At 32.6% G+C, this 18003-nt stretch overlaps 1 protein-coding gene across 1 annotated transcript; it reads left to right on the forward strand.

Moving 5' to 3' along the window:
- The first annotated feature begins 34 nt into the window (after positions 1–34).
- LOC111709167 (heparan-alpha-glucosaminide N-acetyltransferase) lies at positions 35–16492 on the forward strand. Its single transcript, XM_023482778.1, has 22 exons — positions 35–104; positions 1365–1468; positions 2815–2957; positions 4295–4412; positions 4735–4849; positions 5159–5262; positions 5498–5607; positions 6747–6804; positions 6951–7015; positions 8284–8381; positions 8907–9012; positions 10203–10270; positions 10618–10746; positions 11380–11445; positions 11860–11913; positions 12083–12136; positions 12645–12751; positions 13552–13638; positions 14365–14439; positions 14827–14918; positions 15242–15375; positions 16168–16492. The coding sequence occupies exons 1-22, from the start codon at positions 65–67 to the stop codon at positions 16266–16268; spliced, it is 2028 nt and encodes a 675-aa protein (XP_023338546.1). The 5' UTR covers positions 35–64; the 3' UTR covers positions 16269–16492.
- Positions 16493–18003: the final 1511 nt, after the last annotated feature.

Raw genomic sequence — 18003 nt, forward strand, 5'->3', positions numbered from 1 at the left:
GATTTGAATAAAAATATTTGATGTAATGTTGTAATTCCAGATTTAATAAAATGGAGATGAAGAAATGAATATTTTGGAGTGGACCACCCATATTACTAAACTAGGTATCTTAATCAATTCACATTTATGGTGCTGGGACATTGTATAGATGACAACATCATAATTAGGTTTATTCAAAAATTGGATATTTCAGAATATTCACTATGGTATAAAATATAAAAAAAGATAATTTGAAAAAAGGGGAAAAAAATCTTCCTAATCTCTTAATATTCTATCCTTGTGATGACTCGTACATAAAATATCCTTTCCTTAAAGAGGATGGTGGGGGTGGGGGGTTACTTCTCATATTTATCCTTCAAAAAAATACAAATAAGATTACTAAGATATAATTACACAGAATTGGGGTTTCGGAATTCCAGTCAGTGTGTTCTCCAGTAGGGTTTCATTCAGTAAACTTTAACTTACTTTTCTAAATTTGTGTAACAGATCTGATTATTTTGTGGATGATGTTCTGATTTATTAAAAAAAAATTACAGAAAAAGGCATTTTAGAATAATTTTACCTCCCCCTGAAGGTTGAAGCCGTATTTCCTGGAGTAATCTGTGTATTGTATTTCGTATATTACTTCTACAATAAGGCCAACATTTCGATAATAACAATTCTCTGCTCAACATTAAATATTAATGCTATCATTTGAAGAAAATTTGAAACTAGTCGCATCTTCTCTGTATATATACTTTGCTTGTCTGTTTGTATCCAAAAAACGGCTAAACCGATCGGGCCCAAATTCTATTTCCATTAAATTTTGAAAATCCACGAAGTTTTTAGAAAATCCTTAAACTTTTTGTTTTTGTTTTACAATTTATACAAAGAGAAAATGTTCATAATTGAAAGAGAAGATGGGCGGGAAGCACCCTTGAAAAGCCTTGTTTTTATATCTAACCCAAATTATGTTTTCATAGTTTCCTGAAAGAAATCGCAATTTTTCTTAGAATGAATCATTTCTTAATGAGACTTAAGATATACTAGTTAGATTAATTTTTAAAAATTATTTGTTTTAGAACAAATTGTTTTACAGTTTTAATATTGGTATGGATCAAACAGATTTAAAAGTATATTGAAAAATTCAAATGTTTAGTTTAATGTTTCGTTTTATTTAATCTTGTTTTATATTGTGGTATTAAAAGTTAAACTCCCACCCACAAAACGAGCAGTAATTTAAGACAGCTTTCCTAACTTAGCAATGTAGAAGAGAATCAAGTTTTTGTATTTCGAAGCTTTAAACTCTCTATCAGAATTTTATTTAAGAAAATTTTAAGAAAAATATTTTTAAGTATAAAGCAATTTTATTTTAAAATTTTCAGATTTGATAATAATTATCGGAATCCTAAGTAGAGTCTGTCTTTACTTCAGCTGGGATACTTTGAAGCTAGTAGACACTAGAAAACTAGTTATTTCCTCATTTTACGTAAGTATTTTATCATTTCTAGGACCATTTAACTTACATAAAACTGAACTAGGAAGACCACATTAAAGCCATCTTATTTGAAGCCGTTGTACGCTACACATTTCCTGTTTTCCATGTTCTTGGACTAATTATTTTGAAAACATATCTTGAGTCTAACAGTCGTCCTCTTATTCCACAGTTATATGGGTCCCACTGTATTTACCATATAGAATTGTTGACTTTAAAAAAGTCAATACGATAAAATAAAAGAGATCTAACGGTATTTCTAATCTTTATTTATTAAAACAAAAGGTTATGAAATATTTTCCCAAGTGGGGCTTAAATTGATTGGTTTAGAAATTAATAAAGAAACTATAGACGAATATCAGTTAGAAGGTGTTTGTAGAGCTTCATGATGGTGATGCAGATCATCAATCTTGACGGCAGGCTTTAAGCGGGAGCTAAGGTGAGCGGGGATTTGACACATGTGGTGTGCTTGCTTCCTGTGTACACACACATTTAGAGAATTAACGTCGGCATTTGAGTCGGAAAAATCGTCTTCCTTATATTTCGAATTTGTTTTAACAAGAATATAGCTTCCTTTTATGTCCATATTAAGGTCTTTTTTGTGTGCTTTTTAAAGTTTTTCCCATTCTTGTATTTAATAGAGAAAACCTGAAAAAATTTGTTCTGTATTTTCAATCAACTTAAACCAAAAAAAAACATTTTTTTTCAGATTCCAACTATTTTCCATTTTGATTTTTGTTTATAAAAAGATGTGTTGCTAGGTTAATCTAGTGTTTTGATAGTGTTGATAGTTAAACCTTGTATATGATAAATATATTAATTTTATTTATCAGTTGATTTTCTCTCTTACATAGTGAAACAGTATTAACTATTCAGTTTATCTAAATATATATATATATAAAGTAGTAATCTCTGTTTGTGTTTTTATGTCCAATCATAACTATGAACCGTTTGACCGATTTGCCTCAAATTTTGATTGGGGAATTTGAAAGAACCATAGAAATGTTCTTATCTGGGTTTAAGATTCTAAGTTCAGTGGGTTCATTATTTTAGGGAAAGTACACTTTCCTGTTAAATCTGGGTTTCCATTTACCAAGCTTGTTTATTATTTTATCAATTAATAACGTTTCCTAGTTTTTCTTTTAAATAGCTTGTGTAGATAGAGACTAGTAGATTTTGTAGTAATTTAATATTTTTAGTAGAAAATATAATATTTTTTTCCTTGATATTTAATTTAAATTTAACTTTTCATAAAGAACAGTAACAGAAATATTTGAAAAGAGATAGATTATTCCCTTTTACCTAGTTCGCTTACCGGATATAAACCATGTATTTCGTAGGAGTACCTTGTTATATGTTGGGACCAGATATGCTCCTGGATTAGTGTACTGTCAGTACAAGGAAAACTGGTTTGTAAGTGGATTCTCTTGTACTTCTTTGAAACAGAGGATGTTAGACTGAAAATGGATGATCTCAATAGAAGGTTGGACAACATTTTTTTTTAATACAAAACTCTACTCGTTTTTTACAAATAACCTTTACAACGTATTAACCTTTAAACTAAATTAAACGAAGCAAACATTTAAGGGTCTAAACAAAATTAGTAGTATATTTTAAACGCAGTAAGCCTAAATAAATGAGTCTTTTAATTTCAACACTTTGGATGTAGTAAAGCATCAAAATGTAATTTGAAAGCATCAAAATGTAATTTGAAAGCATCAAAATCAACATTTGAAAGCATCAAAAGCAACAAGCAATCAAATTTGATGCCTTACTCGCTCTTTTTTGAGAAAATATTAACGTTCCAGTCAAATTTTGACTTAATGAGGAAGCATTGCTTTGCCTTGTCCTTTTCGGATGGATTTAACACCACAAATATTTCCTCATTCGGTTGAAAAACAAGATGAAAGAAATCCTTCATTTTTCTGGTCAAAAATCATTTTTGATGCTTTTTAGAACAAACCCTAGAAAGGGCAAGTTTTGGCAAGAGAGAAAGAAGATGCATTAAACCCCCCCCCCCTCCATACTTTTTGGGACAGAATGACTTAGGATATCCAAATTGCCAAACTTCTTAACAGTTTACTTGAAATAGCAAATAGTTAATGGCCTCAAATTAGAAGTTAATGGACTCTAAGTCACTTTTTTAAGGCTGTACTACACTTAAAATATTAAGGGAAATTTAAATCTGACTCTTAACAGAAAAACATTGATATGGAATGCTTACTTTGTCATTCTTTTTGACTAAGCAACAAACATTGTGACTTCTAATTTGAGACTTAGAAAGTGTCTTAGTCATAATTTTCTCTCCAAAAACAGGCTCAGACATATTTGTGAATTTTGCTTGTGACTGAAAATGTGTGTTATACATAATTAAGCCTTACAAAACATGACTTAGGAAAAGTTTTGTCTAAAGAGTTAGATAGTGTTTTTAACATAATTTGGTCTCAAAAGTATGACGTTGATGTAACCGTGACTTAGAACTGTGAATTGAAATATGTCTTACCATAACTTAGACATGGGTTTGAGTTATATTTGGGACTTAGAATGTGTCTTAAAGTTACTTAATCTGGATTCTGTGGCCATTATATCTTAAAGTGACAGTTTTGATGCTTTAGTATTTTCAAAAAGGAACATTTTTGATGCTTTCCTACAGCTTAATGATGTTATAGAGATTTAGGTTAATATGTAAGGTTACACAAAGCATCAAAAATTACATGTGAAAGCATTATAATTGTCCTAATTGATAATAAATAGATTAAGATCAGGTTTTAAGTTGTCCAACTTTATTTTGACGATGACTGTATCTAGTTACCTATCTAGTTACCTATGTGGGACTGGTGGCGGTAAAGTCCCAGCGCTTGGAAAGATACAGATAGATAATGCCTGTATTCTGGTCAACGGTGGACACCCTTTACAAACATACTCTATTCTATCCAGGGTAACGAAAACAATACATTTAAAAAAAACGTATTTTTTAAACGTTTTTTTCACTGAAGATTATTACAAAATTGTGTTTACCTATATTAATAGTATTGCTGTATTCCCTTTTTAAATTGTTAAATAACTTTTGGATTCTCGGAGCCCTGCCCTCCTACTCCTTATCTTAATCATTTATCCTACCTTTTCCTTTATGTGAGTGGTTCCAATTTCAAATATTTAATTCTGGAACATTTATGAATACTTCACTTATGACAATTTTTTTGTTTCATCCCTCATATGCCAATTGTTACTAAAAACATCTCAGCCATATTTTTCTCTAGGTGTCTGAGTGTTACTCTTGTTCTCTGAGTGTAGCTTGGAATAGTTCGGATAGTGGTAATGATGTAACTGCGTTCAACTCATTTCAAGTCAACACCAGATATTCTACTTTTTTAGGTCAATAATAAAATTTGGGGTTTTCAACTATCAAGGGTTTTTCAAGAAAGTTCAAACACATTTTTACCAATTCTTTTTTTTATTTTGAAGTTCACATTGTATTAACTTACTTTTGCTTTATGTATTTTTAGCAATTGTAGCGTATTTAGATTGCTCAGGAATCAATAATTTTAAACAACTATCCGATTATAATTTAATCGTTTTGTTGTGTTTACAGAAGGATAGTTTCTGTTTCGTTTTAGGTACAAACCAAATCTGTTCTCTAACCCTGCTGTCAAACCTAAACCTTATGTGTTGTTTGTATTCTAGAAGTACATGACCACACAGGAACTACACAATGCAGTACAGAGTTCAAATTTGGGCAGTACGGATTCTATAATTTCTCATTACACGACTGCTCCATTGTTTTAGAGGTAAGTAAGCAGAATTGGTGATAGATACTTTAAAAATCAAGAACATATTGCGTAAGTTCTAATTTTAAATAAATATTAAATACCTACTATAGAGTATTTGTTTGAATTTTTTTATTTAATTCTAGACATACATACAAAAAATTATAAATTTGATTATTAATGTCGTTTAACCCTTCTTCTGAAAGACCTCAAATTGTTCTACCAAGAAAAAGTAATTATAACTGGGACTTATTAGGAGAAACCTGTGAATGCATACATTCCCTTATTTTGGGCGGGGTTTGTATTGTGCCTTCTAGCTGGGCTGAGGTTGACCTACCAGGCTATATACAAAACATCAGCATTCAGGTAAATAATACTATCAAGATTATATTTTATACAATATAACAAATAAGGTTGTGAAATTTACCATTTTTCCAATCTTGATTTAAAACGCGTTAAATAATTTCTGTTATGCTAATAATGTCTTAATGTCATCAAATTGTATATAGTTTATTTGGATATTTCCAGACAGAGTTTTTGGGTAGGGTTTGGACTTTGGTTGTGATTAGAAGGGTTTTAGACATTGTCAGAGTTTACAGAAAGTAGTTGATTTTATTTTGAAGGGTTTTGTTCAGAATGTTTCTGGATTTGTTCAGAATGTTTCTGGTTTGATTTGGTTTTGTTTAGAATGTTTCTGGTTCGATCTGGTTTTGTTTAGAATGTTTCTGGTTTGATTTGGTTTTGTTTAGAGTGTTACTGGTTTGATCTGGTTTTTTTTAGAATGTTTCTGGTTTGATCTGGGTTTGTTTAGAATGTTTCTGGTTTGATCTGGTTTTGTTTAGAATGTTTCTGGTTTAATCTGGTTTTGTTTAGAATGTTTCTGGTTTGATCTGGTTTTGTTTAGAATGTTACTGGTTTGATCTGGTTAGAACGTTTCTGGTCGGATCTGGGTTTGTTTAGAATGTTTCTGGTCTGATCTGGGTTTGTTTAGAATGTTTCTGGTCTGATCTGGGTTTGTTTAGAATGTTTCTGGTTTGATCTGGTTTTGTTTAGAATATTTCTGGTTTGATCTGGGTTTGTTTAGAATATTTCTGGTTTGATCTGGGTTTGTTTAGAATGTTTCTGGTTTGATATGATTTTGTTCAGAAGTTTTCTGGTTTGATCTGGTATTATTTAAAATGTTTCCGGTTTGATCTGGTTTTGTTAAAAAAAGGTTTCTGTTTTGATATGATTTTGCTTAGAATGTTTTCAGTTTGATCTGGCTTTTTCAATAAAAGGAAGTTTGATCTGGTTTATTCAACATGTTTCTATAAGTTTGATCTGGTTTATTTTAGAATGTTTCTAGTTTGATTTAGTTGTGTTTAGAATGTTTCTAGTTATATCTGGTTTTGTTTAGAACGTTTGATATGATTTTGCTTAAAAGGTTTCTAGTTTAGTTAAGAATGATTCCATGGATTGATTTGGTTTTGTTAAAGAGGTTTCCGGTTTGATCTTATTTTGTTTAGAAGGTTTCTGGTATGGTTATGCCTTAGAACTGAGGTTCATAATGATCTTGCTTCTCAGGTAGATACTGGACAGTTAAGGTTAAGAAATCAGTAAATCTTAAATTTTTTCTGAAAGGAAAGTCTTAGCATTTTCATCAAATTTTATCATTCATTTTTCAACTTTGATAATTTTATCTTGTCTGATAAGTTCATATTTTTATCTAGTTTGCTGATACAACAAACCTCCTGGAGGACTCGGAGGTGGAAATCAAGCGCTCTAGAAGATTAAGGTAATATTCAATCTTTATCCAAACTTTTATTCTTAGAACTTAAGCCTTTTTGAATAAAATCTCCCAAAGGCATTTTATTCAGTGATTTTTTGCAGAACTGAGGATGATATTTATTATATGAAATATAAAACAATTTTTCTTCGTTTATTTCCAAGTTTGGTTAAGAGAGCATGATGTTAAAAAAAAAACAGGAGTTAAGAGAAAACTGGAGGGAAAAAAATGTCGTCTTCGTTTGTTCTTTCTATTATAATTTGATTATTATTATTATAATTAGCTATTTCTGAAATTGTATTCTACCAAACCTCATACGTCCCCGGTTCCATTTCTCGGCTTTCAGAAAGCTCAAGGTTTTAACTGTTTAACCCTATCCCCGCTGGGGTACTTAAAAACCAGGATACGCTGGGGGGGGGGTCAATTTGACCCCCCCCCTCTAAATCCCGTGTTTTATGTCCAAATATGACAAATGATACATCATTAGAAAGCTCTTGTGCTCTACTTTTAGAATCTGCAAAAAAATTCGCAAATTTGCGAAAATTGAATTTTTTATCGCAAAATCCAGTTTTATAGTAAAAATGTTTGCAAAAAAAATTTGTCCAAAAAATGACAAATTATACATTTTTGAAAAGCCCCTGACCATGCCATTTCAAATATGAAAAAAATGTTGCAAAATTTTAAATAACCTGATTTTTAATCAAGAAAAACTAAAAATGTGCAAATTTCCTTTGACAGGTTGTTTGCAAAAAATTTGCAATTTTTTTTTCGCAAAACTTGTGCAATCCGTTTCCTTATGTCATAGGCTTTCCAAAAAGCTAAATTTTATCAAAATCTGACAAGTGAAAGTGGGTCAAAACAAAGATTTAGTTTGCTACAGGCAAAAGCAGTCATTCAGGCAGTGTGTCTGAAGACTCAGGCAGTTAGTATTAAAGCCCGGTTTTAGGCCTAAAGGGAGGGCTTTGGGTATGTAAGAAAAGTCAGAAAATTTCAACAGCCTCAGACCAATACTTTTTGAGTTATGTAAAAAAAACTACAGGGGGGGTCAAATTGACCCCCCCCCAGCGGGAATAGGGTTAAAATGCCCGAAATTGACATTTGTTAGCGCCATTTTGGAAATATATATTTAGGGCAAATGAATTAAGGAAATTATCTAAATTAAGGAAGTATCTAATAAACGTTTAACACCAACGAACCTTGCCCTTTTTAGACGGGGGGGGGGATGCTTATCTTATCGTATCTCATCTTTTTATAGAATAATAATACATTTGCCTTAGATCTTTGGATGCGTTCCGTGGAATTGCAATCTCTGTGATGATCTTTGTAAACTATGGCGGTGGGAGTTACTATTTCTTCAATCATTCACCATGGAACGGTAGGTTTATCACGCAATTTATAATAAAGATATCCTAGACTGTTATCATAAGAAAACATTTATGTAATTTTTATTTTCATGTACTTCAAGGGGACTGTAGATTCTATTCGTAATTTTAAGTAACCCTTAATTCGTAAACTGGCATGTTCGATTCACAACTGTATCCTTTAAACTTTTGTATGATAAAGGAAAGCGGATCTTATTTGTTTAACTTAAAATTTGGTGCGGTCGAGAAAAATATTACGTCAATTGCACGGCGTGTACAGTTTGCTCTGTACATTGTACACAAGAGATTTTTTAACGGCAGTAAATTTTCAGTCAGAAAAATTAAGATATCTCCGTTATCGAAAATCAGAAACATTTTAAAGTATGCATTTTGAATTGAACATAAGGTGAACTTAAATTCTTAGTCTAAAGCACTTTTTGGTGAAAAGTGCTTTTTTTGGAAGTAACAATTCAAACCAAATTATCTTCTGTTTGAAAATAAAAGGGGAGCTTCTTGTACTTGACTTTTTCTGCATTTAGGGTTAACTGTGGCAGATCTTGTTTTCCCTTGGTTTATCTGGATTATGGGGGTCAGCCTTGTAATCTCAACCCAGTCACAGCTTAGGAACTCTAGGTCTAGGTTTAGGTTAGTATCTTAACCTAATCCAGCTTAGGATAAGTGTCTTCACCTGAGCACGGCTCTAGAGGTTCAGGTTAGTATCTTAACCTAGTTCCAACTCCCAGATAAGGAACTCTAGGTCTAGGTTTAGGTTAGTATCTTAACCTAATCCAACTTAGGATAAGTGTCTTCACCTGAGCACGGCTCTAGAGGTTCAGGTTAGTATCTTAACCTGGTTCCAACTCCCAGATAAGGAACTCTAGGTCTAGGTTTAGGTTAGTATCTTAACCTAATCCAGCTAGGATAAGTTTCTTCACCTGAGCACGGCTCTAGAGATTCAGGTTAGTATCTTAACCTTATCCCAACTCCCAGCTTAGGGAACTCTAGGTCTAGGTTTAGGTTAGTATCTTAACCTAATCCAGCTAGGAAAAGTGTCTTCGCCTGAGCACGGCTCTATAGGTTCAGGTTAGTATCTTAACCTGGTCCCAACTCCCAGATAAGGAACTCTAGGTCTAGGTTTAGGTTAGTGTCTCCCAAATGAATTATCAAGTGGCAACAGAGAAATGAACCATTTATACACGACGTCACAAGTAACAAGTAACAAGAAAAACGAAATTCTCACATTAGTTTCCAAGATTAAATAAAAAAGTGTAAAAACAGAAACTAAAGTAAACATAAAATTGCACTTTTTTACTGTAAGATAAGCACTTTAGTCAAACATTATCACTAATAATAATTTTGTCGGACACAAACTCTGTCGACACTTTTGACGTCAGAATACAGCTGTACTGAGAGAGTACAAATTCTACGTTGCCATCTATTGTACTAGAATCTATTTGGTTTCTCCAAGGAGCTAAAGGTCCAGGTCTAGGATAATGTTACCGGTTGGGTTTAGATATATTTTTTCTTCATGCTATCTCTCTGGCATATTATTTTAAGCTTTTACATTTACATTTACCGCGAGCATTTTGCCTAAGTACATAATAAAACAATAATATTATACAATTTCGCACCTTACCTTGTTTATTAGTATTTTTTTAATCTAAAATTGTGAGTAATAGTTTGAACATTAACCGGCTTTAAATTGTCTCTGGCTCATGTAAGATTCCATATAAAATGTGAACCTGATCGGTTCGACCGCTTCGACTTACATTGAATCAGAACAAACAAACCACCAACACTGTATACAATACATAAATGGATATATTTTATTTTAGAATAGTGCGGAAGGTTTGCATTAGATCCTTTATATTGATATTCCTTGGCCTTATTCTCAATTCAGATGGTGAGTAGAATGTTTAATTTTTGGTACTTTTTTGGACTACATTTTTCTAAATTAAAATCAAGATTACATAAGGTCAATAACATTATAGCATAAGGTCATAAGCATACCCAGCTACAAAACTTTTTCTATCGGAAATCAATCATATCTTAACTTCTGTATTTATGGGGATAATTTAAAACCATCTCCCAACAATACAAACAGGTTAAAGATTAGCTGATGCCAGAGTCTTAATTTTGAACTGTGTTTAGGGGCAGTTTTAGTGAATATTTTGATTGTCTAATTAAGATAATTGTTAAGGCTCCAGCATGAATAAGATGTTCTTTGTTTAACCTGAGATTGTATACTAGGTGGACGGAATGATCTGAGTAAGCTGCGTATACCAGGAGTTCTCCAGAGGTTTGGTATTTCTTATCTTCTAGTTGGTATTCCAGAAGCACTCTTCCTACCCAGAGAATACATTTCTACAGAGGGCAGAGGTAGGTTTTTATGCAAGGAAAGGAGGAAAAATAGGTACTGCACGTGCACGAATAATTGTTAAAAATAGGTACTGCACGTGCACGAATAATTGTTAAAAATAGGTACTGCACGTGCACGAATAATTGTTAAAAATAGGTACTGCACGTGCACCTATAATTGTTAAAAATAGGTACTGCATGTGCACGTATAATTGTTAAAAATAGGTACTGCATGTGCACCTATAATTTCTAGAAAGTAAATACTAATGATATCCAATTAGCCGGCCTAATGGTAATACTTGAGCTGAGAGAGTTTGATTTCTATTGTTCTTAAAGCAATCCTATCCTGTAAAGTATAATATGATTTTATTTGGGTAATCAGGGTTACACACAAAGGATGCGAGTTCAGAGACAACGTTACGGCATTTATTCAGTCGTTTGTTTACAATTTACATTCATGGTAACCTGCACCAGTGAACATTTCCTTTTGTTTTTCAAAATCATTTAGTTATACAATTTACAAACTTTATTCAAAGCAGACAACTCAATTCGGTTATTTACAGTTTTTTAGATTTAAAGAGTTTCACATCGTGATGAAAGTCTCTTCCTTTCCGTCCTTTCTTATATTTATAGTTATAACTTATTTTTATGCAGGAATGTTTGGTTGTGTGCTTGATTTTTCATCTGCCGGCTTTCAATGGTTCCTAACTTTTTTGATAGGTGATCTATCCTAAATTCTCATTTTTAGCTTAATCGAACTAATCTGACAGGAACTACTGTACACTGAATTTTAAGTGACAATGACAAGACCAAAGTGTTTACAATGTTGCCCATAACTTCTTTTTATGGTTATAAATGAAAGAAGGATTCCTGCTTTTTCATCTCAAAATTGATTATTTTCAATTATTAAAGTGACTGCCCTTCAACTATCAAAGTGACTTCCCGATTTATGTATTAAGATAAAAGGAAGAAAATATTAAAGAGATAATGTTTTTTCTGAAGTTCGGTTAAAACTTGAAAATACGACGACAATCCCTTAAAAATTCAATTTTAGACTAATTTTTGTTTTCTTTTGTCGTGTTTTATTGTGAAAATTATCAGAATGCATTATTTTTATTTTTTGATAATGTTCAGGGGGTGCACATGCCGCTGTCACATTTTTGCTGCCAGTGCCCGGCTGCCCTACAGGTTACTGTCGTCTTCATTACTGAAATAAAATTGAGCAGAAGTTTTCTTGTATCAGGAATGATATAATAGTTTTAAATAAAAATGCACAGAATCATGACGGGAAATCTGTCAAATCTTTGTTTTAAAAAAAATTTTAATTTTTAAATTTCTTTATTTCACTTTTTTTCAGGATATCTGGGACCTGGTGGAAGGGCCGAGAATGGAACCCACTATAATTGCACAGGTTAGGTACAAAGGTTCAACTAGGGGTTGACGACCAATCCACCAATCCACTCCCAAAAGCTTTCTAACAAAACGTTTCTCTTGCAAATATTTCCCAAATTTATAATTTGTTAAGGAAGCTGTAGTTATAGCTCGGTCGGGGGAGTCCACATTGGGAATCTTACCTAGATCTTACCTAGATCTTACCTAGATCTTACCGATCTTACTTAGATCTTATCTAGATCTTACCTAGATCTTACCTAGATCTTACCTAGATCTTACCTAGATAGTTACTTATTTGTTTATTTAAGTGCCGCTATATTTAAAGAGGGCATACCGGATTTACAACTGTACCCTTTAAACAGTTTTATGATCAACACTGTTCAGGATTTTGTGGGTTTTCTGGTTTTCCAGATAAACTGTATTTTAAAATTAAGAGAAAAACATGGATATTTTTTATAAGTCATAGTTCTAAAGAGTATCTTTGAATTAAGGGAAACTTGAAAAAAAACGACTTCTGTTCCTTTAAGGTGGAGCAGCTATGTGGATGGATGTATCTGTATTCGGAGCAGAACATATTTATCAGACTCCAACCTCAATTCCTATCTACGGAGGTTCTACTCCTCATGATCCTGAGGTTATTCAAGTTTACAGAGCTTGGAACTTTAAATCCACTTAATGGATTAAACTATCGTTAGGAGATGGTTTAACCGATCTTAACACTTTTTGTGTTGTTTTTATCATTACATTATTTTATTATTTTGTGGAATATATTATTTTGCTTATCGTATGATACAGCTGGAGTCTCAAAATAAGATTTCAGAATGAAAATTAGGTTAGGTCTGTATCTGGCTAAATTTTTAATCTATCTGAAGTTTATATCTTGCCACCATTAAAGTTTTTTTTGTATTTATTGATGTTTTTCCTAATGTTTAAATATAGCGGATGATTTCGTACAGGGTGTCCCAATAAACATGGGAATTCAGTGACGATTTCGATATCGTCTTGGTTATGAATTAGCGTTGCAATACCAAATTTCAAAAGCCATAATTTTATTATGTCTGCTAGAGTTTAATTTATGAAAACTGTAAATGGCTTTAAAGATGTGTCTATAATGTCTCCGCAAGATGAACAGTGAAGACGGACAAGTTTACTCTGTTTGTATACTGCAATTTTTCTTTTTGTTTTAAGTACAACTGTATGCAGTCAAAACATAAATAAACAAATTGTAAACATAGCAGACGAAAATCCTACGGATTACAGCTTTCTCAGTAGGTATCACTATACTAAATCAAAGAATTACTTAAAAAGACGATATCGAATTCGTCACTGAATTCCCATGTTTATTGGGACACCCCGTAGTATTAGATGTACGATACCATGTTATTAAAAAGTCATCTGAAATGAAATCAACACTTTCTTATATCTTTCTCTCAGGGTCTACTGGGCACCTTAAACTCCGTTGTACTGGTTTGGCTTGGTGTAGCTGCTGGTCGTATTCTACTTGTTTATCCAACATGGCAGGTATTTATCCAGAGGCCAAAACTTTTGTGGTTTCCATCAGCAGATCAAGTAGTTTCCGTTTTTTCAGAAGAATTCATAAAATTTAGAGATCGAGCACTGAATCTGACTTCTATTTGTTTGATTATAGCATATCGTTAATTTAATTTTTGGTTACGCGGATAAAATCTCTACCTCTGACCATAGGTCATCCAATACCAAATCCATTAAATCTGCTGTTAACTAGATAGTTCAGGATGGATATTAATTTTGTCCCCAAGAACACGTTGCTTTACCCTCGGCACTGATGATTTACAGCGTGGTCTACTCGTCATATGAATGGTTTACCCGACAGTGTAAACCTTGTAAAAATCTTTGACCAAGCGTGGATCACAATCTTAGCTTGTTTCTAGTAAAGGTTTTTTAAAAGATGATTATCTATCTATATAATAATTCATTCGTATATATATGTTGCCTATTGCCGGCCAAACGGCTGGACCGATTGGGCTGCAATTTTTTGTGGACACTCACGGGTGGTCGGGGAGGTTATAAGCTAAACAAAATTTGAAAAAAATAATTTCTACAGTTTTTTTTTCAACATCTCAAAATAGTAAAAAAACCGATTTTTTTTCATTAAAAAATATCAATACCATCCATATTCTTACACTAAATTACCTAGTCACAGTACTTTAAACAGAAAGTCCTACGGAATACATTTTTATATTTTTATATATGTTAAATATACTTTAGAGTCGTGTAAAGCGTTGGCTGCTATTTAGTCTGGTGACCGGCCTGATTTCTGGTCTACTTTGCAACTTCTCTAAGGTTTGTTTCTATTCTGTTTACCATGTTCGTAATTAAAGGGAGTGACCGGCAATGTGTGGTAGTAAACTGAGAATGTAGTGTTGTGGAGAATTTTTTAGGATTCATTTGAGACGTATGAAACGTTTTAATAATGTATAATTACTAAGTTTGATCGCAAAGTCGACGTTAAAAATCATCCATTTGGTTGGTTACGTTTTGAGAATCGATTTTTTTATTTGATGAATTTTTTTGCAAGGGAATTTATAAATATTTGTCTTCTTTAAAAGACATAGAAATCCTGTTGAAACAATTTAAATTTTAAAAATTCCATTTTCTAGTCTGCAATTGCATGTTTTTAATGACTAAAATAAAGTTTTAACTCTTTTAAGCTAATGATTTTTTGTTTAGAATGAGGGTATAATTCCGATTAACAAAAATCTCTGGTCTCTCTCCTTTATTCTGGCGACAGCATCTATGGCATTCTTCCTTCTCACGTTCATGTAGGGGATTAATCAAGATTTTATTTATTTTATCTATTCCCTTTCCAGTTCAAACTATTCAGGAAACAAATTTCTGTTTTTTTCTGTCAAGAAAATGTATTTTGCAATCCATGTAAAATATGAATTGATTTTATATTGAATATCCTTCTCAATCCTTGAGTTTAGACCTTGATTCGTTTATTCATTTCTTTTCCCATGATTAGGTTAGTTTTTTTCAGGTATTGATTTGATTTGATTTTTTTTCTTCAAAAATACTTAAACAGTGAAGGAAACATTTTCTCATCAAATAAATGCATAACTTTAAAGTAAAATGCCATATTTAGGTATCTTCTGATAGATGTTTTCAAGTTCTGGTCTGCTAGTCCCTTCCATTTTCCAGGAATGAATTCTATCCTTCTCTACATCGGGCATGAGATGGTTTCAGGGATGCTGCCCTGGTCTTGGAGACCATTCACAGGTATACCAGGACACCATTTATAGGTATACCAGGACTCTATTTACAGGTATACCAGGACACCATTTACAGGTATACCAGGACACCATTTACAGGTAAACCAGGACACCATTTACAATTACAGGTATACCAGGACACCATTACAGGTAAACCAGGAAACCATTTACAGGTAAACCAGGACACCATTTACAGGTATATCAGGACACCATTTACAGGTATACCAGGACACCATTACAGGTAAACCAGGACACCATTTACAGGTATACCAGGACACCAATTAGAGGTATACCAGGACACCATTTACAGGTATACTAGGACACCATTTACTGGCATACCAGGGCACCATTTACTGGTATACCTGGACACCATTTACAGGTATACCAGGACACCATTTACAGGTATATCAGGACACCATTTACAGCTATATCAGGACACCATTTACAAGTATACCATGACACCATTTATGGGTATACCAGGACACTATTGACAGGTATACCAGGAGACCATTCACAGGTATACCAGGACACCATTTACATGTATACCAGGACACCATTTACAGGTATACCAGGACACCATTTACAGGTATACCAGGACACCATTTACAGGAATACCAGGACACCATAACCAATTACCAAAATTTTATTTTATTATCTTTATTTCAATTAAAGAAGTGTCATGGTTCCAGATAATGCATTATTATAAATCACATAACTGATAAATATAAGCAAAACAGGATATAATTTGAAATTAGAATCTCTAACTTTTCCCAATTTTAATATACTCTTAATTTTCTAGGTTCTCACGGAGAGCTATTAGCTATGAATCTATGGGGTGCTGGACTTTGGATTGCTACGAGTTATCTTCTTTATAGAAGAAGAGTATTCCTTGCTCTTTGAATCCATCTTGCTCTTTGAGTATTTCTCACTTTTGGAAAATAATTCTTGCTCTTTTAAAGCATTCCCCATAATTTTAGAGACCTCCTCAAGTCGAGAATTCTATTTTTCTCAGAAATTTGCTCGAGCTTTGAGATTTACATCATCCTACTCTTGAACAACTTTTTGTTTTCTGATATTTCCTAAGTCGCAAAGATTTGATTGTTCTCCGAGAATTAAACGTTATCTGAGATTTCAATGTTCTCCAATAATTCAAAGTTCTCCTAGAATTCAATGTTATCTAGGATTTTAATGTTATCTAGGATTTTAATCTTATTTGAGAATTCAATGTTATCTGAGAATTCAATGATATCTGAGAATTCAATGTTATTTGAGAATTCAATGTTATCTGAGAATTCAATGATATCTGAGAATTCAATGTTATCTGAGAATTCAATGTTCTCTGAGAATTCAATGTTCTCTGAGAATTCAATGTTCTCTGAGAATACAATGTTCTCTGAGAATTCAATGATATCTGAGAATTCAATGTTATTTGAGAATTCAATGTTCTCTGAGAATTCAATGATATCTGAGAATTCAATGTTATCTGAGAATTCAATGTTCTCTGAGAATTCAATGTTATCTGAGAATTCAATGTTCTCTGAGAATTCAATGTTATCTGAGAATTCAATGTTCTCTGAGAATTCAATGTTCTCTGAGAATTCAATGTTCTCTGAGAATTCAATGTTCTCTGAGAATACAATGTTCTCTGAGAATTCATTGTTCTCCGAGGATTCAATGTTTTCTAAGATTTCAATGTTCTCTAAGAATTCAATGTTCTCTGAGATTTCAATGTTCTCTGAGATTTCGATGTGCTCTGAGAATTCAATGTTTTTCGAGAATTCAATGTTTTCCAATAATTCAAAGTTCTCCAAGAATTCAATGTTCTCCAAGAATTCAATGTTCTCCAAGAATTCAAAGTTCTCCAAGAATTCAATGTTCTCCAAGAATTCAATGTTCTCCAAGAATTTAATGCTTTCCAGCTGAGAATTCGATGCTCTCGGAGAATTTTTTTGAGAATCAATGTTTTCTCGGAATGTTATACATAAAATACATTCTTCTACCGTTTTAAATTAATTCCCTACTATTGATTTCACACTTAAGTTTATCTTATTTAGATGTAAGTTACCAATATAAGTTGGGTTAGATTTTTTTTATATACCGTACACTCTCCTTTCAGGGTTTCTTTTTTCTCTAATGATTATCCATTGGCAAATGTTCGAATTTCCGCCATTTAAAATCCCCCCTCCCCCCGCCCCACACATAAACATGTATTTCGTACTTACTTACCCGCGTCTCTTCAATTTGGTGAATACAGCTATTTCTAACTAACACTTAGTAAATACCAAATTTCTTATTTTATTGTGTAAATCTCATTTTCATAAAAAAGCATGACATAAAATTTATCTGCCTTGTTAAAATAATGATTAAAAATGATTATCTAATGTTGATGAGTATCCGGTTTAAAAATATCTAAAAACATACACACTGTGATCACTGGTTATTAGCCTATGTCAAAATCAGTCAACTTTTGGTACAGATAAGAGTGGTCGCTCATGTGGTGCCCAAGGACAGGTTTGTTAAACAAAATATTTTTATTTTTTATTTTTGACGAGCTTAAGGGTACCTGCTCGGGGCTTTAAGTTTAAAAAACGGCCGTTTTTTTGCGATTTTTACAATTTTTTAAAGCCTGAGCAGG

The sequence above is a fragment of the Eurytemora carolleeae genome, unplaced genomic scaffold (genome assembly GCF_000591075.1).
Source record: "Eurytemora carolleeae unplaced genomic scaffold, Eaff_2.0 scaffold42, whole genome shotgun sequence".
Classification (NCBI taxonomy): domain Eukaryota; kingdom Metazoa; phylum Arthropoda; class Copepoda; order Calanoida; family Temoridae; genus Eurytemora; species Eurytemora carolleeae.